Raw genomic sequence first — 24,965 nt, 5'->3', positions numbered from 1 at the left:
CCCACCCTCTAGGTCATGTCCTAGTGCGGCTGTAAGAGCAGGTGGAGATGGGTGCACTTAGAGCTGCCTAAGGAGTGAAGTGAAAGGGTCATAAGGAGTCAGAGGGACAACATCCAAAAGGCACTTCATAGAACCCAAGATGTCCTGAAGATTCATTAAGAGCACCTTCTATGTCCATTTTAGTATTGTACTACGTGATGCTGTCAATGATGCATGAACTCAGTCATGTATGACAGACAGCAAAAGCAAACAATGATGGCATTTGAAAATTGAAAAATTGTAACATTAAAAAAAGTCCAGTACTTTGAGGTGTTCTGGACAGAAACCAGAGTTCCTGACACTTATATTCCAGCCATCTGTGCTCTCTCTCTAGTTACTGGAGCAAGAAAAGGCACATAAAAGAACTGGTTCAACCCCATCCTTAGACTGGTAGGATATATTCCATTTTGAAGATGTCTGTTTCTTCTCATAAAGAGTGAATGCAGCCAGAATGGCAAGTTTTAGCCACTTACAAACTCCCTTAGAAGCTACTGGCTCTTTGGCAACTGCTGGCAAGAGGCATCCCGCTCCCTTCCCAGTGTGCTTTTAAATCTACACAGCAGCAGAGCACCAACCAGTCATCCTGTCAGATCTGTATCGCCACTTTGCTTCTGGTTTAAGCAGTTTGTCTCCAAGAGATTTTTTGGATACTTCCTCCAAACAAGAAGTTGTAATGATTTCCTACACCCGTGCAGCTCCACATGCCAGCTGTTGAGGAGCAGCCGCAGCGGACTTGAAAATAAACAAATCTTAGCCCGGGGAAGATCAGAAGGGCCGACAGACAGCCCTACTGGTGCTGATTTATACTTCCTTATCTTTTATCTCCTTCCCTCTCCTCCCGGAGCACACTAGCTGCTCTCCCACGGTCCTTTTCCCAGGGAAATCTGTGTGCTTGCCTTCTGCTACCATGCATCTTCAATTCTCAATTTCCTTAACTCTTAAATTCTTTCTAACTTTAATGTAATACTCCCCTTTTGGTACACTGCGAACCTGCTGGGGCAAAGAGCCAATTTGAACTTGTTCCCAAGAGCACACAAATAAATCCCTGGCTCTGGGAACACAAAATCTCCAATACTTTGCCCAGAAGCAATCTGAAATAGCAGACACACAGTGCCTCTCACTTCACAGCAAGCAGAGGAAGTCCTTTGGCTGGCACTGCTTTTCCAGCTCTCCACAGAAGACAAGGAGAAGCTGCCAGCAGGACAGTTATCCAGCAAGCACAGACTTGCTACCCTTGTAAAAAACCTCCATCTAAAGACACTCTCCTCACCCACAGCTTGTTGGACCACAAAAGGTGGCTCTTCCCTGGTGTAACTGAGGCTACAAGGCTTCTCTGAATTAATCTGAATTTGGACAGGTTTTTCAGAAAACAGTCCAGTTCTGATGTACATTTCTGGTGCTGATCAGTCAACCCCAGCTCTTCTCATATGTTGTCCCTGCTGTCAACATATAAACTAGAAATCAGGTGCAACTTTGTCTAATTTCAGCTACCAGCTCTTGTTAAACACTTGTTTTCAGATCAATGCTCAATCTTTCAAATTTATGCTTCTGCATCATCATTACATCAATCTTCTGATAGACTAAGATGCATATTTTCTAATCCATCAATATTGCTGCTACAATAATCTCCTCTCTACATTTCCATCTTAGTGTCATCTATAATAGTAAAGTCTCTTACTTTGATATAAATTCATTTTTTATTTTTGCACAATGATTTAGATTCTGACTCGCTGTACAAGCAGCTATTTAACATCTGCAGAAGAGCTTTTATCAGCATATGATATGAATTCTTCCATCTGGCATTCCACTGAACACAAAGCAGAAAGATTTTTGAACACCTCTGCCTTTTCTGTTACTGGCAGTGCTGTAATTTCCATTTCAGACTTACTGCTGTGCAAAGAAAGTCCTCTTTTTCTCTGCCCAAGCTTTTAACTCAGAGGTTTTTTTGCTTCTGTATCAACCCATTCCCATGCCTGGTTTCTAATCTATATTAAATTCTTCCCTTCTCTTCCCTGCCTTCTTAACTGCTGCCTTTTCCTCCTGTTATCTTCTTTGAGGTTTAGAGAACTTCCATCCAGCACCAGCTGTATTTATGTCACCTGATAGTAATTATTACACAATATTTCAGTCTATGTTAAGTGAATCAGAAAAATAATCACATCAAACATTTAAAAAAATGAAAGCAGCAAAGTTCACACCTCAGACTTTCAAATGTAATCCACCTGTGCTTTTCTGATGTGTTATAATTATGTGTTATTATTTCAGGATTGCATAAGGGTATAATTTCTTCTGAAGATGTTCACTACTTATTTTCCATAGCAGCCAAAATCCAAAACATTGTAAAATTTCAGATTAAAAGCATGATGCTGAGTTACAGTATAATAAACCAAACTTTTGGATAGCTGGTTCAGCAGCCCCAGTGGGAAAGCATGGAATGCTGGAAAAGGATTACAGTGGTTTTTACATTTATGAAGAGTTACATTGCTGGTCACAAGAGAGGTCTCATGTTACTGAGAGTACACATTATTTGCTGGAACATAAAAGTCTCTTGAAAAGCAAAAAAAAAAAAAAAGGGAAAAAGACATTTGAACAGCTGGAAGCATTTTTAGAAACTATCAAAAAAAGAGAAAAAATTTAGAATAATATTTCTCCTTCTGTAGTTAACCTCGTTGTGGTGGTATATAATATGTTCTCTAGAGGCTTAATCATGTCTACTGTTCAATCCTCAAAGGTTATTTCATTAAAAAAAAATCAATGGACTCAACAGAGTTTCTTCATAAAAGAACCTGAAGCTGTCATTCTGAGATGTATTTATTTTTCTACCAGCTCTTGTCTTTGTCAGATACCTCACAAGTCATAAATCTGAGCAATAAGCTGCAATCCAGCATGCTCAGGCTAAAGGCAAGATTTTCTTCCTTTCTTTGTTGACATCTGATTTCATATTAAGAAGATATTGTTTGATGCCACTTTGATAAAACCTTGAAAAGACTGTTGTTTGCAGAAGAATCAAATGAGATGGTGAATTACTGAAGTAATAGCAGCCATGAGCATAAAGCAATGTGACTACTACATATAGTTTGAAGAGGTATCTGTACACTAAAAATACACTAAATTTGAATTTTCTTTCAAATTAAAATGTAGGAGCAATCTCTTAATTGTAAATGCTCTGCTTATTCCGCCAATTATGATGCTTTATTTTCTTTACCGCAGCGCTTCCAGAGCCGTGTCAGCACGAGGATTTCCGTTTGCTCAGTTCTTTTTGTCACAATGAATCTTTCAACGTGTGCCAGCTCCAGATAAACATAATCGCTAGTTTGTTCCAGTACAAAACCCAGGCAACAAACAATAAGAGGCTCCCTTAGCAACACCCTTGAATTCCCTTTGAAATACACTTCCATTAAATACCCCACTATGGGCTGTTAAATTTACATTCATCAGCTATTGTATACTTTACAGGCCTTCCCATCTTCACAATGTGGTTCTACTCACACCTAAACTGACACTTTGTGGGTTTTTTAATGACTTCACTTACAGCAAAATGCCCACCTAGCTTGCTAAGCAAAACCATTCATTCTTTCCTCTCAGGAACCAACTGCAGACCCACAGTGGGGTGAGTCAGTGGTACAAGAAATAAGCCTAGTTGTGGTACAAATCTGAAAATGCACCCACTATGGCTTAACCAATGCATCTGAGAATGTCTAAACCCAGCCCTATCAGAATGACAGTGCTACTCACACAAGGCAACTTCTACCTTGCAAAAACAGGCAGTGAAAAAACTGGGTAAAATATCAAATACCCTTTTGCACAGATTCTGCTAAAAAGAGGGCAAATCATCCAAATAGCTCTCACTCTTATTTATGCCTTCCCAAACACCCACTTTTTCTGGCTGGGATCTTTTACCTTTACTTTCTTCTCTACGTTATTTGCTCTCACCTCTCAGCTTTGGTTTCTTCCTGTCTTGCTTCTTTCACTGCAATTCCACTGAGCAGGACACTTAAAATAGGTTTTATAACAACCTACAGAGGACCTCTAAACAAGGCCATTCCTACAGCAAAAATCACCCGGGTTTTTTTTGTGGTTTTTTAGTGGTTTGGTTTTTTTTTTGACTTGTGATTTTTTGGGTTTTTTGGGTTTTTTTTTTGTTTGTTTTTTGTTTGGGGTTTTATTTTCCCCCAAAACATCCTCAAATACCATTTCATAATTTTCTTAGATGGAAAAAGAAAAACCCACTGATAACATTCCCTTTGTTCATCATCCACTATACAATATGCAACCGTACTAAACTGCTCCAGCCTGTCCTGGAAAAACATTTTTGTTCCGAATTATTTTGTTTCCCCCCAAAACCCACCCTCTTGTACTTTAAACCATTCCCCAAACTCGTCTACTCATCATTAAAAGGAAACTCCATGTGAACAAACATGCAGGGACCAGATGATCTGTAAGGTACTTATTTTACTCCTTTGTCTCTCTTATGTGTTGCAACATACCTCTTTCCTCCTCACCTAAAATTTTCCATTACAGACCAGTAGGACCACAGATTTACTTCTCCCATCCTTCTCTTCCTTATCTCAAATACAGCTCCTAGTTTCTTTCTTTCCAATTTTCCCTTTGTTTCAAACACAGTTTGTTTTTCCCAATGCAGAACTCCTACAAAAAATATGGTTAAACAAAGTTAAAGAAAATCCATGAGCATGTGAGAATGACCTGTGTGAGCAGTTCTGGGCCATAACATCAAGAGGTAAACCCTAATAGTGAATCAATGTGTGCACCAAAAGACCTTTCAAGCCCCTCCAGTCACCCTGAACATGAATTCAATTCCCATTTACTCTCTTCCAACAAGATCAAATTTTCTAACAGACCATGCTAGAGGATTTGTTCTCCCAAATTCCATGTTTAAACTCCTATGCAATGGAAAACAGTCATCTTCATAAATGAAACCAAGTGATCCAATGAAAGTATTTATTACTGTTCCACCAACATGAACAGTCAAACTCTGAAAGTGTTCACCAAAAAGCAAAACCAGTCACAACAATATTTTATCCACAATTATGAAGACGTACGCAATCTTCCATAAAAGAATTCAGTTCTGTTGTTATGAGTCCATGATAAATGTTTCAAAGTCATGGTCTAAGTCTGAAACAAGGGCATCCACAAAATCTTCAACTGAAGGGGATTTCTGCAGCATACCTACAAAAAAACAAGACAAGACACTCTTCATCAGGATGCTGCGACCTTGACAGCTTCGTCAGTGGTAGCACTTACTGCTAACAAACTTTTAATGTCGCTATACAGCAGAAACAGCTATCAGATTTCTTTGTCAAGAAGAAAGTGCAATTATAGTGTAGAGGGATTATTTAATTTCTTCAAGATACCTGTTACACATTTGCACAGAATTGACAGATTTCAAGGCTTTTAACTGATTTTTGTCATTAAGACCTTGTTTAAGCAGGGAATTATATCTGTTTTAAAGCAATGTTACTGTAGACTCAGTCATTCCTAAATGACTGAAATAAAATAGTGATTGAGCAGGTATTTAAGTCTCAGTTCTGACCAAGCCAGAAAATAATGTATTTTCTCAAAGCATTACACACACCTTAGAACCATTTAATTTAGCATTTAAAATACAGCTATATCTGAAAATTTTGACAAGGCACAAAACATAAACAAAAGCATTTTTAATATACTGCAGTTTTAGTTTTGCTTTTTTACAGTACTAGGACTTACCTTTTTTCAAGAATTTAAATTACTATATCTGTTAGCTGTAACACTTGGCTACACCATAACAGACAAGAAAATTAGCATCATGAATTAGAATCATGCCCAAGTACTTCGTCAAGTAATTCTATACACAGAGAAACTAAAAATTTCACCCCTTCCCCTCCAGAATCCCAATTTTTAGATGGCATGAGAATATACCCTTTAAATTACTTTCAGATGTTTCTTTGTATTTAACATCACCTACAGTTGGTCTTTTCACTGTTATTAATATTTTCAAGATTACACACAAAAATTTACTGCATAACTTGTACCAGAAAAAAAAAACACCCAACCAAAAAAAAACCAACCAAACAAAAACAAAACAAAACAAAAAAAACCAAACCACCAAAAAACAACAGTACAACTGCCAAAAAATGTAAAATTTAATCTTTGTATTTCTTTGAAGTTATCTTTCTGGCATCTGCTGCCAATGTAAATATAACCTTGTTCTACCCTGATCGGTGTACCTACTGAACATAAATTTATATTCCTTCACATCCTCAACAATATTTGCTTTTGGTGGAAATTATAATTGCATGCTGCTAAAAGACTATAATCTTTTACTATAACACAAAGATTCAAAACCCATCAGGAAACAGATCAGCTCAAAGTAAATTGGTGTGAGCAACCAAAAAGAATTTTCTTGCTAAGACCTTACAGAATTCCATTTCAATCTGATTTAAAAACATGTTACAAGTGTCAACACAAACTGCCATAGCCCAGTAGATTAACAGCAAGCACTAAAAGGAAAACAAATCTCACACTATATATAGGTTGACTGAAATGCTGTTAAATGAAGTTTGCATCAAGCTATTTTCAAAATGAAAGAGAACAGAATTAATATTTCCAAGTACTTAGTAAACTTGTCATCTACTCCAATGTTAGAAAAATCACAGTGGAATTATCTGTAGTTCACAATGAAAAATGGCTTGCTATGTGCTGGGCTGAGAAACAGATGTGTGCAGATAGCCAGCTACTGATCTGAGCTCCCCAGAGAGCCGTGGCCTCTTGCAGACTCCCTCTCTCGGGTTCCTGGCTGGGGAATATGCATATTTGCTCCCTAGCAGCCTTGGAAAAATTCCAGTTAGACTCATATTTTCCTGCAGTTTTCACAGAGGAGGAGAGTGCCTTAAGAAGGTGACAGGGATGGCAGCCCACTGGAACATGTACAATCACCCCTTTATCACCAGATACCATGATTGAGAGATGACTATAAAATACTGCAGAGATGTTATATAAATATGACCATAATAGACGTAACCACCACTCCTCAAGCCCCATTACACAAAACTCTCCTGCCATTACTGGCTTTATAAATCACAGCCAGTCTGGATGATGTTCAGCCAATTCTTTGACACACTATCAACTACTCTGCCAATTATCAATACATTGGAAAAAACCAAGAGCCAACAGTATAAATGATAGGCAGAAGAGAAGAAACTGAAGCTGGGATTATCTTCAAGGAGATTTAATTTCCCCTCTTACATAAAAATGGCAAATCATAACAAAAACATTCCAACCCTCGATATTACAAAATTAATAAAAGAAATATAATTAATTACAGTATACTTGGATATATTTTAGGGCAGCTGAATACAGTCTTACCAAATATCACTCAAAACTTGTTACAAATTGTATTTATTTATTAAAACCAAGTTTGCTTTAAATATGTAGGAGATTCCAAAATCATTCTGGCAATGGTGATGTCCAACTGACCTCCGATCCAGTAGTTCCAGCTTTTGATAACAAAAAACAGATTTCAGATTTCTTGCATTAGTGGTTTGTTGCACTCCTATTTTCCCAACACTGACATCAAAAGCAGACCCCAACAGACTTCATTTTTGCAAAGAAGGGACGGAGAGTAACCGAGGTCATTGCTAAAGAGCTCCTACTGTAGTGAAATGATCATGCTCTCATTAAATAAATAACTACAGATTTTAGAGCAAGACAGTTCCAAAAGAAACAGGCAATGATGGTATTTTCTGTGTTTTAACCTCTTACTCTACACCAATGTGCTAAAGAGTATTCATGTCTCTCTTCAAACCCCATTAAAATATATCAAAGCAAGATCAGCCTTGATATATTGTAAGTACTCAGCACTTCAGTCTAAATGATTTAGTAAGATGTCCACAAGGTCTGATGGTTGCAGTTTTCAAATTTAGGAGTGTATTTTAATACGTTCAGCCCAACTCCTATTTCAGCTCAGTCTCTCCCAAGCCTAAGGCAACTGCATAGCTTATCTTCACCGCTTTGAAGTTTCTTTCACATTACAGCACTGTGGTTAACCACACCCTTTTGAGAGATGGTTAGCTATAACCTACAATCACTGAAAATTGAGAGAAGAATAAAGCCTGTGGCAAAATTTGGCCTCTGCCCCCCTGGAACACTAATTATTCTGGGTCCATGTAGTTTGAGCTAACATATGTTGCCATTCACATAACCTTCTAGGATTTATGCATATTTCTTACACTGTCAAAGAGACATACAATCATTATTTGAAGATTTTTGCAGCCTCTTCAAATTATAATTACTCCATGAAGTACAGTGTGAGGCATGGAAAGGCAAATTTTCAAACAACATTGGAGCAAATGGGTGTTTGTTTACACAGTCAGTTGGTTCGGTTACCATGTAGGCTCAGAGCTGAGTATGACTGTCTGCAATGTAATACGGCATCAACAAAGCAGGAGCGCAACCTCACACACATTTCGCACAAGGACTTCTTCAAAAGCCCCAAGGACAACGTGGCTGCACCAAGGCTGCAGGAGAAGTGCACTCCAGGATATGTTCCATGAGCTTAGTTCCCAAAACAGCCAACCCAGTAGTGTTCACACTGCAATTCACTTTCTGCCTATGCACCTGGGTTTCTTTCCAGCCAGAGAGTGCCAAGGGAGAGAGGGAGGAATGGTGCACACCTGAATCTTGTTCAGACCTGCAACCAGCAAACAACTGGACCTGGAAGGGATACCTGGGTTATATAACTTCAAAGGAATTTGGAATCCCTAATGCCATGTAATCCTAGGAAGGAGAAAATCTGCAAGAGCCATGTAATCAACACAAAATCACAGAGGAATCAAGTTCTTCTTAAAACGTATTTTTTCTCTAAGGAAAAATTAAAAGAAAATAAGCCTATCGGACAAAACATTGTCTACCCATTTTCAATTGCTCCTGATATCCGTATTTGTGACTATTTCTGTATTTCAGTGACTATCAGGGGAGTAAGATAAAAAGGATCTCTTCAGAAAATGTATAAAAAGTTCTCAAAAAACCTCTATGATTCTGGCTTTTTAAAAGGAAACAAATACCGAGAGAATCAAATGCAAACAACAACAACAACAAAGTATATTGTGTTTCCTAATTAAAGACTAGTTCAAACAGGAACCTTGTCAGCAACTCCACAGGTCAGATCCTTTATCTTTCCTAATCAGTAGATCTATGGAATCATGTTGGAGAAAGATGAAAAGCTAGGGTCATATCCAAACACAAAAGAAAAACAATAGATAGCTTCTGAGAAGAAAATCATAACAAAGAAGCTGCATAAATGAAATGTGCTCGTGAAGTAACCTGCTATTAAACAGCCAATGAACATGGCTAACTTCCCAATGAAGTATGGAAACACTTCAAGGGTGAGGCTGCAGATGTGCATCCGAAAGTCAGACATGTGCAAGCCCATATAAAAACCACCTGAAATAACAACCTAAACAACTTTTTGAAATAGGGTACTAGTGAGCACAGACTCTGGACTGTTTCTCTGAAGAGGAGTAAAATCAACAAGCTTTAAAGTGGAATCTGTCTTTAATCAGTTATGTTTTGTTGTTTGCTATGGGAGCACAGTTTTGCAACCGATGGAAACCAAGTAGTATGGAATATCAATAATGAAAAAAAAAGCAGCAGGAGAAATCAGAATCTCATTGAACCTAAACAAATTGAATTGTTCCTACTTTTCTCCATAAATTCTCTTTTTTTGTAAGAAATACAGACCAATCAAGTACAAATATAACTTTTTTCATCAGATGTGTTCTACGATTTAGAATTCCAATAATTCCAAATCAGCAACCAAATTATTGTCTTGTCAGAACACCTGAGTCACTCTGATTTCATTCTTCAGGAAGTCACTCAAGCACATTTGTTAAGTTTTTTACTTAACTAATTTTACTGTCTACAAATGAACATCATGATAGGCACAAAGAATCTGCTGATAAGCACTTGTTATTTTTACCATCTTGAGTATCAGTTAGGATTTCTGAATAAGAGTGTAAAAGTGAAATTCAGAATACAAAAGTGGCCAGGGAGATAATCTGAAGCAAGGAAGGTGTATCTTTGATGGAAGAGGATCAGATCATGGCACACTTAAGAAAACTGGGCATAAACAAGCCCACAGGCCCGGGCAGGATGCACCCTGAGTGCTAAGGGAGCTGGCAGATGGCATTGCCAGGCAACTCTCAGTAATCTATTAAAACAGGAGAGGTACTATAAGACTGGAAAAAAGCAAAAGTCATGTCTATCTTCAGGAAGAGCAAGCAGTAGAACCTAAGGAACTGAGGCTGGTCAGTCTCACCTCAATCCCTAGGAAGGGTCTGGACCAACTAATCCTGGAAACTGTTTTCAGACTCACAAACAGCAAAAAAATCAGGAATAGTCACCATGGATTCACCAAAGGCAAGTCATGCTTAAATAACTTGATATGATGAAATAACTGGTCTGGCAGAAAAGAGGAGAGCAGTGCACGTCACCTCCTTTGGACCTCAGTGAGCCCTTTGACACTATCTCCCATAGGATCCTATCACATGCAAGGGGGAAAGCCAGTTTTACTTCCATAGATTTTCTGTAAGACCATCCACAGATGAATTTTGAAACTTCATTCAAATAGTACTTGATTCACAGAAGCACACTGCCAGCAACTTCAACATAATTTCCAGGACATTCCAGGAAAATTCCATGTTCAGTAAAATAAAGAATATATCCCAGAAAGAGATCATAAGCATATCTGGTATTTAAAAACATTTTTTTCTTTCTCTACCATATGACTTTCAATGTAAAAATTGGATATGCTTGTAAAGATGCAAATTCCTGTCTTGCAAATTCTAATCCACAGGGAAAAACTATCTGGGCCATAGTTTTTCAAAGTTACAAATACAAACTCTTCAAGAACAGTAAAGAGAAGTCATATTGAATTAAAAGTAACCCTGTAGATCAGAAACATACGTAGACAACCTAAAGAATATATAGTTGCTTAATATATGATGAGTCTAAGGAGAGCAGAGGTCATGGCCTCAAATATAAACAGATGGGTCAAAGAACTGAAATGTTCCAGTCATGAAACTGTGCCAATCTCATGATGAAATATAGACATGTTACCACTGTCTTCCTTATCTGTAGAAAAAAGTCCCAGAAGTTCCAGTCTGCTAAAATGGAGTTTACAGAGGCCAGTGAATTCATACTCATTCTTAATACTAAGAATTTCAGAGAAAGTTGAGAGATGTGCCAGGACTTAGCAAGTGCTCACCTTAGGAACAGCAAAAGTAATGTTTGGTTTGAATTCTGCAACATTACACAGGAAAGTCTTTACCCTGATTTCAGAGATTTGAGATAAAGTCAGCAGTTTCTCAAACTTGTTTCATTCTCCTGGCACTATTTTTTAAGGTATGAACACACAGAGTATTTTTGCTATGGGTATGAATGATTTTTAGAAGTTATTTTCCAGATTCAAGAGGCAAATCTTGTAGTGAGATGAATAATGAATTGTGTTTCTTTATTACAGTTGTCAGAGCTGCATTTCATGAAAATGTGCACTCGTACTGATACAGCCAAAGATATTTTGATGACACTGAAATGATGCGGCCAAAACAAGTTCAACTTCTCCTATACAAAATAACCAGAGATTTTATGAATTCCATGTACAGAAAAGTTACTACTTTATTGTTTCCAAGAAATAATGTAATCTATCTTCCTTCAAGTTTATTCTGAATTCTTTAGATAACCTCGTAACACAAACCTTTCCAACACTTCAGCTCAGCTATCTGTGTGTACTCCACATACCACAAGGAGTTCGACTGACCATGATGCAAAGGTGGTGGCCAGTCCACTTAAATTTTTCTTTCATAAATCCAGTGAACATCATAATTTAAGTAAAAAGACCAAGTTGGGAAATGCAGTTAAGTTGAAGTTCCTTCCTTTTGCAAGGGAATAAGAGAGTTATAACTGATTTCCTACCTTGCACCATCAGCATGGGCTCCTTTCCACCGCCGTGTGCCAGCATCTCCCTACGATAGCGCTCCCCCATTGCCCTGGAGAAACACAGCTGTTAGAGCCATCTGCAAACACAACCTCTCTAGCCTTCACTCAGGTTTGCTTCTAGGTTCTCTACAGACCTCACAGACAGAGACCAAATGAAATTTTCTACCCTGAAACAATGGCTGGTGCCACATTAGCTCCTCAAATTCAAATTACATTTAAAATCCCATTATGAGGAACTGAACTAGAAAAATTTTATTCATAGCAGTGTGTGTGTTGGTGCCTGTAGAAGTTAATTTGTGAAGAGCATTTCAGGCTTCACTGTGCCAAAGGGAAAAATTGCTCTGTTACTATGTCCTCAACATTCAGCAAAGGTATAAGAATGCTTACAATTTGTGACCTCACAATTTGCTTTTTTAATTTCACAAAGCAAAATGAGTAGGAAAGCTCTACTGAGCTTTGATGTTGGTGACATGAAGCTTGTTTAATACCCACAGTTGCTTTGATTTCAATAGAAAATTACAAGTTATTAGGCATCTATGAATTTCAAGCTCTCTAATTACATCTAAATAAGGATTTCAGTGTCTCCCAACAGACACACCTGTATTTAAAAACATTGGCACAATTTTTTTGCACCAATGAACATGTCCCAAAGTGTATATATATATACACACACACACACGTATATTTGTGTGTGTGTATATATATATATATTTCTGTGGTTATTTCCTGCTTTGTAGCATCTTAAAATCAAGAAAATACTAAAAACTAATTTGCGTCAAAAAAAGCCCACCGCCTAATTTGTTTCATGTTTTCCAGAAGCAACTAGCATTTCATTCTATTTAACGTTTCTGTGTTTTTACCTGTCAAATGGGTTTTGAGCAAAGCACTGTTTCCACACCATAGAGGCAACAGCCCTGGACATGAGGTAGGAGTAGTATTTGGCACCGTAGCCCACGAGGTGACTGAATCGCAGCTGCCAGGCCTGTAAAACGAAAAAGAACCCAAACCCCATGTTATCTTTTAAATTCTTTATGCTGTTCAACATTTCCTTATGTATGATGGAAGAAATCTGATCCTATTAATGACAAACAAAAAAGAAAAAAAAAAAAAAGAAAGAACAAAAAGCCCCCAGAAATAAATCCCAGAATGAACAATACTTTATCAGAAGAAGCATTTTTCAATCTAAATGGCGTGCATCCAATAGGCTGATCATCAGGATTGAAACTATATATAAACAGGATCAGAAGGGGAGAAAATAAAGCAGTAAAATAAATTACTCATATTTGATGATAGCTGTGTAGTTCTACTGGTCTTGAACAAAGCCCACAATTACCTTGTTACAAGTAACACAGTATGTTATAATTTTCCATGTGGGTATGTGCAGTATCACATTCAGAAAAGTTCAATTTATAACCTTTGTCAGAAACAAAATGGTAATAGTGATTTGGGTTTAGTGCTATTAAAAATACAGCTTTCCATGTGGCAGTCATCTTAGAAGTACACAAATTCCATCCACATGCAATGCCGTAATTCACAGACTTGTCTGCACATTTTTATGTGTGTATATACAGCAGATTATAATCCACAATTATATTGCTATTCATTTATGGATTGTTACTTCACATAGTGACTCATTCAAGTGATGATAGACTTTTTTTTTAATGCTTTTTAGTGTTGACTGTTTCCTTATGTTTTCTTAGCAAAGAAAATCAGAACTATCAGCCTTATCTTCACAGAAATCAAAATATTTTTTCTTTTTACTTCCCTGACTGCAACAGAATAATTTAAATTGTGACAGACCTCCAAAAGTCATCTGGCCCAACCCTCACTCAAAGCAAAGCCAGCTTTGGAGAGATTTCTCAGGGCCCTGTCTAAAGTCTCCAGGGATGAAGATTTCATCACCTCTCCAGTGTGATGTGTTAAGCAAGTAGGTCCAAACTGAAATGCTGTTTCCCAACAGATTGAAATGAGAATGGATGACTGTAGAAAGGTAGAAAGGAAGGAGTATGAAACTTCCTCTGCCCTTTGGTTCTGAGGAAACTCCAAAGAGAAAACAAGTGCCCTATCTTATTTGCCTTCCTATCCAAAGTCAAAACTCTTAACATTCTTGTGATATGTCTGTTGTCACGATTTTTGCAGGTACTATAAAAAACAGAGTTTCAAAGAGGAACTAAAAGATAAACAATAATGTAGCATAACAGATATTTTAAATTTAAGTCCATGGGTTCTCAGATACTTGTTCTTATCTACAGTCAATGGCTGAAATTCTGATGAAGCCAAACAAAAAAGTGAAAGGACAGATGTAATTTTCCAAAACTATTTGTCTTTGTGATTCTTTAGCACACTGTAATTAACAAATTCCTTCTTTTTTACAGCTGAAATAAACTATGCTTCTTTATTCAAGAAATTCCTGATGATTATCTTACTCTCTATTACCCAAAAAGATGTATGTCTCTTCTAAAAAAAATGACCAACTGAAAGGGTGGAAAAAAGTATTTGGCTTTGATTTAGTCTTTTTTCCTTAAAAGAAAAGAGAAAAAACAGTGCTTCATAATCTAAATTACTTCCAACAGCTGATGAGAAACAAGTTGCTAGCTACGTGACCTTCTCTGAGCAACAGCTACAAATAAAGTTCTCAAAGTCAGCTGTAGCTCAGCCATTCAAAAGCTACTTTTTACAAGATGGTTACCTCCACCCTAAGACAGGTGTCCAAAACAAATGGAATTTGCCATGGGTGAGCAATTGATCCTGTACTGGTGACCTACACAACTAAAGTAGGAGTAGCAAGGTTAAATGAGATGAAAAAAGACCTCCAGCCTGGAATTTTCCTATGGGTCTTGATGCTTGGTACAAATTCTTTAAAATTGACTTTTTTTCTCTTTAAGGTAAAGCACTGTACTGTATCTCACTGTAATGCAAGTGTCTTACAACATCCAGCTCAGACACAGAGTCTCCACTTTGCTTTGAAAGGTATTTTGGTTGCCTTTGAAAGGTATTTGGTTTGGTATATGTTTATACTTTATAGCTAGAGTTTTTCTAACTAGTCCCTTAATTACAACCATAATCATTACACTAAAAGCACATTTTGAAACAGAGCAGAGAGACTACATTTTTAGAAGACTGAGCAGGAAAACATGTCAGTTTCTTTTATAATGAATTTTAAAAGTTATGATTGGAAGTTTCTACTCTCTCTCTCTCTGGAATGTGGAAAACTTTACTGACAAATTGGTTTCACATACTCAGAAATGGTTTTTAGGCTACAAACAAAATAATTTCCAGGTGTTTGGCATACTGAAGGATATTTCTACCTCTCCCATCAGAAAGGAATTACTTTGATAATCATATAAGCTGTAACTAAGACAATATGTCTCACTTGAAACCTCAGATTATACAGTTTCCTCAAATGCTCTTGGCATTTAATGGTCTGCACCTAAACCAGCTCATCTGCACTTCAAGGTTGATCAACTACTCAATTTATTGAGTTTGTTGAAACTCTGTATCACAATTAAGCAAGGAGAAAAGAACAACTTCTCAGCAATCTGTCCAAGACCAAAAGCTTGATTTCGAAGTCTGCACCTAAATGGCCTCAGTACACTCTGCTCAATTTTGTTTCACCTTGTCTTTGCTAGGTTTTACTAACAAATGTCACATTGTTTCCTTTCATAAGAGAAAAGGAAACTACAGAAAGACCAAGGAATGACACTGCTCATCTCCCTCTCTGCATCTGGGGAGGCTTACAAGTATGATGAAGTGGAAATTTCAAAAATTTATTTCAGAACAGAACAATATCTAAAACAAGAAACAGAAATGGAGGATGAGTCAAACTGAAACTAAGATTGTTTTCCCACTGCAAACAGCAGTAAAGGAAAACCAATAACAGTGCTATTCCCTACTGAAATGTGAAGCCTGTATTTAATTTTTTTTTAATCAGTACAGATTTTCCCCACTCTAGAGCATGAATAACTCTAGCATGTCATCATTTCCTGTCACTACTTTTGTCCAAGTCCTCACACTAAGTTCCTGATCAGGAACTCCCAATCTTCAATATTACCCAGAAACCATTACATTATTCAAGTACATTTTCTGATTCTATTCTTTCCTAACAATTAACTTTTCAAGACTGGATTTAGCTACCTATAAAAATATATTTAAACATTAAAACCCCATCCTCTACCCTAATTCACAAGAAGCTACCTGCCCACATAAAAAAACTTCTTCCTCTCCTCCTACTTCATACAGAGGAGAGATTATGACCTAGGCAATAACATGTTCAAAGACCACAAGAATATGTAGGCTACTGCTCCATTAAAAAGTTCTATGATGAATAAAAAGACACCCCCCATTACTGGGGTGATTATCATAAATAACATTTAAAAATATTTCTCACAAAAAAGAGAGACATTTAAAAGATTATCAAAAATATTTAAAACTAAATGATTGATCTTGTAGCATAAAACTCCATTTCTCCATGGTAATAAATTCAGCTATAAGATGACTTGATTTCTTGTGTTATTTCCAACAAGGAGATATTTCTTCATTAAAAAAAAGACATATCAAATTCCCTTTTGGACAGGGTAAAGGCTAGACATGCAGAACTAGGGCAGTCTCCTTATTAAATGTTATATTTTTGGTAAGCAGCTAGAAAGTTAATGAAGACTCTGGGTAATTGCTTACTTCAAAAAGTTCCATGAACCCATTCCAGGAGTTTATAAAACAGTGCATTTTACAGCATAGCCCATGGGTTATGATAATATGCCATCCACAGGTCATGTTCATGCCTGCTTTTTATTCAGCACAACAGAGTGCAATAAAGGTGTGTGACTGATCTGCTGCTGCTATTAAACAGACTTTTTTCCACCAACATTATCAATCTTTTCTTATAACCATGTCTGAAGCATTTCCAAAATTCCATGTGCAATGGCTTTCCACCCCATCATGTGAATACAAAAATACCTTACTGATACTTTGTATTCTCACTCCTTATCAGGAGTTTTTTTAAAGTCTTTGCAAATACATTCTTAGGGTAAGATTCAGTTCATTTTACTCTAGCCACCTAAACTATATGTGTCTTGCCCAAACTAGTCACATAGGCCTCCCTTGTAGTAGAGGACAGAAATATTTATCCTGTTATCTTTTGAGAGGATAGGATTACTGCTTTAGGAGAAATCTGAATAATTTACTACACCTTCCATCTTCAAAAGTTAAGCCTCTTCATTTAACAATACGGTATGATCAGTTAAACCAAACTATTTTAAAGGTTACATTACTTTAGGATTCAATTATTTGAATTTTAAATTTAGAACTGTTAATATTGTCACAAAAATAATCTGATACAAAAATTTATATGTGTTGGTAAAAAGACAAAATTGAAAGAAAATCTGTAGGCTTCTTAATATATACTAAGCTAGCTTTTGCTTGAGTGGCTAAACATGGTTCTGGAGGGTTCCACTAATTTCATCATAAATCAGTTCTACAAAATCCTGCTACACCTTCTGAAAAGAAATCCTACAGAAATTCTTGACCATTGCTTGGACTTTTCAAAACATTCTTCCAACAGTTTCTGCTTTAGGTACTTTAAAGTACATTTATGTCCATTTTGCTTTGCATCTTAAGACAAAAAACACAAGTGAGAACCTGAAAAGACTCAATACTAAATTAAGGGAAGTACTCGTGTCATTTAAGACTTCTAATTACAAAAAGTGTGCTACAGTAATTACATCAATGAGAAAGTTGTTGAATTGTTTCCATGAAGAACAGTATTTGATGGAGATGATATCTGGTACCCTCCCCCTTCTTAATTAAAATTTTATTCTGGCAGGAAACCCAACAAAGGAGCAGCCAACTTATCTCCTTCAGGGGCTACTGGGTGGAGAAACCCCTTGTGTCTGGCACTCAGGTGACACTGTTGCTCCTAATGCCCTTGAATTTAGCTATCAGCAGGGGTGGATAACTCTGGGAGGTCAAGGGGAAGCTGCAGGCTCTGGTTCCTTGGAGCCAGGAGAGAAGGACAGTTAGCATGGGAATCAGCACAGGGTATTTCCCTCTGCTGAGGCCGAGCTTTAACAGTACCAGCAGAAATCCAGGACAATGCTGCTCTGCCATGCAGACAAGCACACTTTGGCCAGTGTTTTGAAATGGTTGATGAGTATCAGAGTGCAGAGTTTGGAAACTGTTTGTGCCACCTTTGGAGAAAAGCTGTAGCACTCCCTGACTGTAGAAACAACTCTCTGCATAGGTAAGCAGCAGCTTGCATGGTCAACTTACATTCTGGATTTTTGACCTCAACCCCTCTAAGTTTTAAAGAATTACATAATCATTCTTCTGTAGTTTCACAATAATAATTAAATGCAATAAAGAACCACTTTCTTTCCTGAAGTTTCTAATCTTGCTTAGAATAACAGAAAACTAATTTCAAGAAACCTCATCTCGTGCTGCATCTCTAACTCGCCTAATATCAATACTCTTCAGTTTTCCAGTGCTCTGCATTTCTGTGTTAGGAATGGAGAGAACACAAAGTAAACCAAACCAGAGACACTGCTGACATTTCAGAAAGTGAGTCAAGCAAGAGATTAAGACTTCAATTTATAACACTTCCATGTTTTTATTATAAAATGATAAATAAATCTAGCAAGGCAGGAAATGTAAATATTTTTGCAGTTGTTTACACTAAGGAAGAGGAAAGGAATTTAACATTCAATTAACCACTTAGGTGATTCTAGATATGTACCAAATGGTCTTTGAATTGCTTAAAGAAAAATATTTCATCTTTACTTATAAACTATTCATGAATTTGAGCTGCTTATAGCAAAATCATTTAGAACTATTTACTCTATACCCTCTTTTCTCCTCTCCAGAAATGGACTGAGGGAAGGAGATGGGGGTCATAATAAAGAATACTGACATCAAAAATCTGTATGTATGATATGCATTGCTTCAAATCTTTAAAAGACACCGAGATATGAAAATTGATTCTTTATTGTGTCCTTTAACTGATCTTATTTGGACAAGTTAAGAGACAGTGTTACTTGTAAAAATTACAGCTAGTCTTTGAAGCAAAACATAAGAAATTTGCAAACATACGATTTTCAAACAAATCTTTCATGTCATACCAGGCAATTCTATACAGATATACATACACATGCAATAACCCCCTCTTCAATTATAATTAGTAATTTCTATTATTGCCTAAGCTTTAAATTCATAAGCCTGAGATAAACAGAATCAAGTCACCGTTTCCTTTGCATACAGACTTGCACTGAAGCCCAAATTTTTTACAATACTTTTCCAATTAAACCTAATTTTAAGTATTGACCTATTATTTTAAAATAAACATCACAAACACTGCTTAAAATAAGCCCTTACAAAACCAAGAAATACCTTAAGCAACATGGTAACTGCAAAATATATTTGCAAGTATAACTTAATCAAGTAAAGTACCTGAACCAACACTGGAAGATGAAATCACTACCTGTTTACTGTTTATTTACTATCTTAAGAGTCATTTCAGAAATGGATTTAAGGGATCACAACTCTAATCCTTAATCTGCTACAAGTGCAGTGTGAATTTAAAGAAATTATAATCATCTCATCTCAGCCACCTCCTGTGAAATAAGGGTGCTAATAGTTCCTTTGTCTTGTTCTTTTCTAGTTTGACTTTTCATAGAAAAGATAGTCCCCCACAGCACTTGAAGAGAATTTCATTTCAGACTCTCTAGGCTGTGTTTATGGCAATGAGGTATTCAGCTGTATATAACACTGTCAAATATAGCTCCAGTAATGCAATCTCAGGGGGGAAAAAGAACATGGGAGCCATGAAAAGAGAACTATATCAAACTAGATGAAGCTATCTGTGCTTTCTTATATATGTACAATACATCTAAATATATTCAGAATTTTAACAGGAGACATATGCAACTGCTTCTTGCACTGCTTCTTAAAATGGTCTCCCACATGGTAAATATGGCAAATGCTATCACTAAAGTATGTTTGAGTTTCATAGGGCTAACACTTGGAAAAAGAATTTCCTTAAAAGTGCTTCATATCTTATGATATCTGTAAACACTCTACTGCTGTAGATAGTTGCCCAGTGAATAGTGTCATATAACCACTGAAAACCAAATCTTCAGAGTATTTGCTATCAGCATTTTCTTTATCATAAAATGAACTCAACTCCACAAAGACAGAAACCTAAACAAACCTTGAAAGGTGACTTTAAGAGCTTTTGAAAGTCCCAGCATCTACTTTAATACTGACCTCAGCAGGGCACTTCTTGAAATGGCTTTTAGCTATTAATTATTTATAGAACTATCACTTCCCCAGAGTTCACTGTGCACTCCTTTATTAATCTTTTCCTCAGACCCAGACTCTTCAACTCGATTTTACAGTATACTTTTAAAAAGGCTCATATGAAAACTAATCCAGGGACTTGCACTCTGTATAAACAACTTTAGTTTCCAACATGGCAAGGTAAAAAATTACCTTGAAGGGGTTACACAAACTTCAAGGGGTTGAGTAATAACATATGACTTCATCCCTCTTCAAAACTCAAAAAAGTGCAATATGAGCAACATCAGTACCTTTCAAGTAACTGCAGAGGGAGAAGTGGAAAAGCCATCCTCTATGAAGGCTCTCTGGCTTTACTACGAAACTTATGTCTCTGTGATCTACAACAGTGGTTTCTCTAAAACTGCCTACAAGAGAGGTGAGACATACTGGGTGTCTGCTTCCCTCTTCAACAAATGAGGGAAAACAATACTTTAAAAGATTAGATACTACCCATAGTCACACTTGCTATAAATTACATAATTTTTCCTCTCCTACTATTTTCTCATTGATAAGAAACAAATAATCACAGCCTCAATTCCAAATATTTTTTTCATAAAGATTTTCAATACCATTCATGTGTGCCCATATAAATTTCTCTTTGCTAGCCCAATACTGGATTTCCTTAACTTTCCTTGTAGTTCCTGTTTCCAATCTGGACAGATTCCTGGTGATGTCCACTTAAAACGTCCCTGTATGAAACTAAGCTTCCACCTGCTTTGTCAGCATGTTTTCTGTGTGTTGACTCAGCAACAAATCTACAGTTTGGTAGTACAATTATGTTTTGCAAGTGTTAGAAAGCTTGTTAAGCATAGAGTTATGCTATCAATTACTTACATCCTGTTACCAAGATCAATCAATGTCTTAGGAAGAAAGTGGATTTTCCCATCTGAGGCAGTTCTTAACAAAACTGGAGTTATTTTGCTCACTTGACTGTTCTCAAGGTACTTATGAGCTGCTTAATAATTGCTGCCATTACCTGTTGAGTGACAAAATCTGAACAATTAGTCTACAGTTCCCAAATTCTTCTCCCTTCATAAGAGCAGTTATCATAACACTACTACTTTTTCATGAGTTTGTGAGTGATAATTCCTCCAAGTCACTGACTGTTCTGACAAGCTTAAATATTCTGAAAATCTGACTACATCTAATCTAGTTATTTTATTTTATTCTCTAATCTCACTACTGTTTTAATCCATCTCAAAAACTGCATGTATTACTTACCTAATCAAAATTCACTTATTGTTCAAAAAATGTTGAGGCAGAAGAGAATATCACTGCTTTCTCTGACATTTACTGTTGCTCTTTCTCCCCCTCTCTTGTTTCTTGAGTAATTATGGAATTCTATTACCTTCTCTACTTGCAAATCTCAACTCAGTATTTCTAGCCTTTATTGTTCTGAATTCTTGCATTCTTTTATTAATTATGTCTAGTCATACAATGATTTCTACTTTTTATTATCTTAATAAAGTTTTAAAGGGCTTGGTTCTTTACCGCCCAATCTTTTTTGCATCAGGATGGTTTGTATCCTTGGTTCAGTCTCTTGGATAACTACATAATGTCCTTTGAATAATCATACTTAGCTATGTTCCAGTTCCAGCAAATATCTGGCAGCCTTCCTCTTTTTGATACATTGTCTTTAATTATTATTGCTGGGTTTGGTTTCTAAGCTGCTTGAAACTTCCACAGTTTTACTTCTGGTTTGTTAGAACTTATCCTGTATTCCGTTTTTCACACTTTTATATGGCTTTTACTTTTCTAATAACCTCCCTTTCTCAGACAGTCAGATATACAGGCTTTTTCTCCCATTGAGTTCTTTTTAGCATCTTATTGATTAGCACCATAAATTTTACTCTCTCATCTGCCACCCAGAATTGTTGTTTTAAAAGCTCTTTGCCAATAGCACCCATTCTACCTTGTAACTGGTTTTTGACGTTTTCTTTAACTGTCTTTCAGTTTTCCTTAGGTTCTAAGGTTACATCATAGTTTAGCCTAATAAATCTAAAATGAATTTTGGAAGGTTCTAGACAGAATAAATATGAAGTGAAATTGCAGTTTAAAATTTAATACGTGGCCACTACTTAGCCTTCCTTACCAATAATTTTAAGATTTATGTTCACCATTTGAGTTAAGTTTTCAGAATTCAAAACCACTTTTACCATCAGAGGTTAAAGGTTATCTCTTATTTACTTTAAGCCAGCTGCCTCATTGCTTGCTCAGTCTGACTATTTATTCTTTTTATATGCATTACTGATATTCACATGAAATTTTATACAAAAACAGAGTTATATATAACTGCACTTTAGTAGTCACTCCAAAAACCTAACAAGAAATCCTAAGACAACAAATGCCACAAGAACACAGATGGCAAATTCTGTAACAAGATACCTCACTCAAATTGCCAGCCAGCCCTCAGTAGGCTGAGGAATAAGCCTGTTAAAACTACACTCTCTTGCACACAGATTTTCTTCAACAACAACAAAACAGGAGGCTTTGGCTCACAGCAACCATGTGTGATGCAAAAAGTATTTTCTCCCTGTAGAGAAGCCAGTTCTGCCTATTGACATCAACTCCTCCTCAGCTGACCAAACACCCATGCCTCTGCATGTTCCCTGTTAATGAAAAACTTGTGTTTTCAGCTCCCATGGCAAGCCACATCTCCCCGTAGTGCCTGACAGCCTCCCTGAGCAAGCACTCCAAATGTTAGGTTGCATCTCATCCATTGATTTCCTTTGTCAGGAACAAGACAGACACACAACCATAGCAAGTCAAGACAAGGACCTAGGTGGAGCCTTCCAAGGTCAGGATCCCTGTCTGGGCAGAGTCCTCCCAGCTGCAGGAAGAAGACAGACTAGCAACCACACTGGTGATACACCATTTTCATACACATCTTTGCTCTAGGGTATCTCTCACAATACCTGCCTTGTCTTCTCTTGGCAAACTTGGCTGGCTAACATTTTTTGGTCTCACAGGTGTTTTGGTCTTTCCAAACACTAGCAACCATAGGCCATGCTGCCAAAGAAACTTACACTCTGGACAAAACTATATAGCCATAATTAAACCTGTAACCTGATGCACACTTTAAGGTACCAGTAAAGGTTCTTCTGAAGTAATCTGTATTTTCAATATGTTAAAACAAAAAGGCATATAGCAAATTATTCAGTGTTCCAAAAAATATCAAAGGCACCCTGCATACCAACATGTTGCCTCCTATCAAAAGTAATTATAATGATGTGTGTGGTTAAATTCCATCATCTCACTTTGTATTCAAGTACCACACAAGAAATTCAGCTGTTTCTGGAAAAAAAAGCCTACCAGAAGACCATGTAATTTGAAAAATGCAAAAGGGACTATTTGGCAGTCATCTAAAAAGGAATCCAGATTCCTTGTGCCTCACTCTTCAAAATCATTTTTCCTCACAGTCACAGTCAAACCATCTCCCACCAAAATTCCAGATTAGGAAAGGTTACTACAATGGACAGACAATTAATATATTGAGTCCATAATTTTCTGAAAATAAGAATTAATAACTCAAACTACTTCACAAAGAAAATACAGGTATGATGATCTGGGCAGGTGGTGTTTATTGTACTACTACTTCATTATTGAGAGCTCTTCCTGTAACTGCAGGAGGCTGCAAACTCCACTATCATTGCAGAGTCTGTTTACACTGTGTGTCATTTTCTGTTACAATATTGAACCAAGCCCCCAGTAGGAGATAGGAATTATTATGCTTGGCGAAGGACTAGCAGTGGCATATCATTAAGTTTTGATAACTGTCTCAAAGGAGAGTACTTTTCAAGTCTGAACCTGGGGGACATGAGGGGACTAAGCAACAGATTATGGGGAGAAACTTTGATCATGTCTCAGATTGATCAAAGGGTCACCCGATACATTTTCAAAAGCCTCTCTGGGCATCCTGGGGACAAATGTAGAAGAGACCAAGGGAGACACTCTAAAAGCAGACAGTATCATCAACTGCAAGGCAGGCCATAATTAATGAAAACTGACTTCACAAGAGATCAGAAATAAGCTATGATTTGAACAAAAGTTTGGAGCAAAAGCAGAGTACTGAATTCCCCACAGTGCACAGATTTTGACACAATGTACATTCAGGAAGGAATGGCTGGAAAACATATGGTCATTACTATTTTGTTTATCTTGCTTACCTACAAGAATCAAAAAGAAGACTGGCTGCTTTTTAAAGGGATCACAAGGACTCAAGAATCCAGTGAATAGCAAAATTGCTATTCGCTTTCTAAACTCAGGAACACTAATCTCCTCTGGCAACAAAAACTGCCGGACTCTACAAAAACAGGCAGATACATTTCCTTGCCCCCTGCCTGGCAATCATCAGCTTCTACATTCAGTAACAGAGCAATGAAATCCCAGTGGAATTTCATCCTCCAGGAGCCAGCAGTAAACTCTGTATACTTTTGAACAGATAAGCAGTGGCCAGCCAGAAATTGAGATTTGCATTATTCAGACAAACAAAGTCTAGTGGGGTGCTGTTTCTCCATGCTTCCATCTGACTTCCTTTCTGCCTTGCATGTGGCACCAGCTCCCGTGGCCGTCTGCATCAAAGCAGCCAATGCAAACACGGCTTTGTGCAA

General features: G+C 37.0%; 1 protein-coding gene across 1 annotated transcript in view; it reads right to left on the bottom strand.

Annotated features, from left to right (window-relative positions):
- Positions 1-4,984: 4,984 nt before the first annotated feature.
- MIPEP (mitochondrial intermediate peptidase) overlaps positions 4,985-24,965 on the bottom strand; it is a 65,900-nt gene continuing 45,919 nt past the window's right edge. The window contains exons 17-19 of the mRNA XM_036404174.2: positions 12,891-13,012; positions 12,007-12,080; positions 4,985-5,226 (exon numbers count right to left, since the gene is read on the bottom strand). Coding sequence (XP_036260067.1) covers positions 5,132-5,226; positions 12,007-12,080; positions 12,891-13,012 — 291 coding nt within the window. The 3' untranslated portion in view covers positions 4,985-5,131. The remainder of the gene's footprint in view (positions 5,227-12,006; positions 12,081-12,890; positions 13,013-24,965) is intronic.

Source organism: Molothrus ater, chromosome 2, assembly GCF_012460135.2.
Source record: "Molothrus ater isolate BHLD 08-10-18 breed brown headed cowbird chromosome 2, BPBGC_Mater_1.1, whole genome shotgun sequence".
Lineage (NCBI taxonomy): Eukaryota > Metazoa > Chordata > Aves > Passeriformes > Icteridae > Molothrus > Molothrus ater.
Note: the sequence above shows the minus strand (reverse complement) of the source record. Positions and strands in the feature narration are given on the sequence as shown.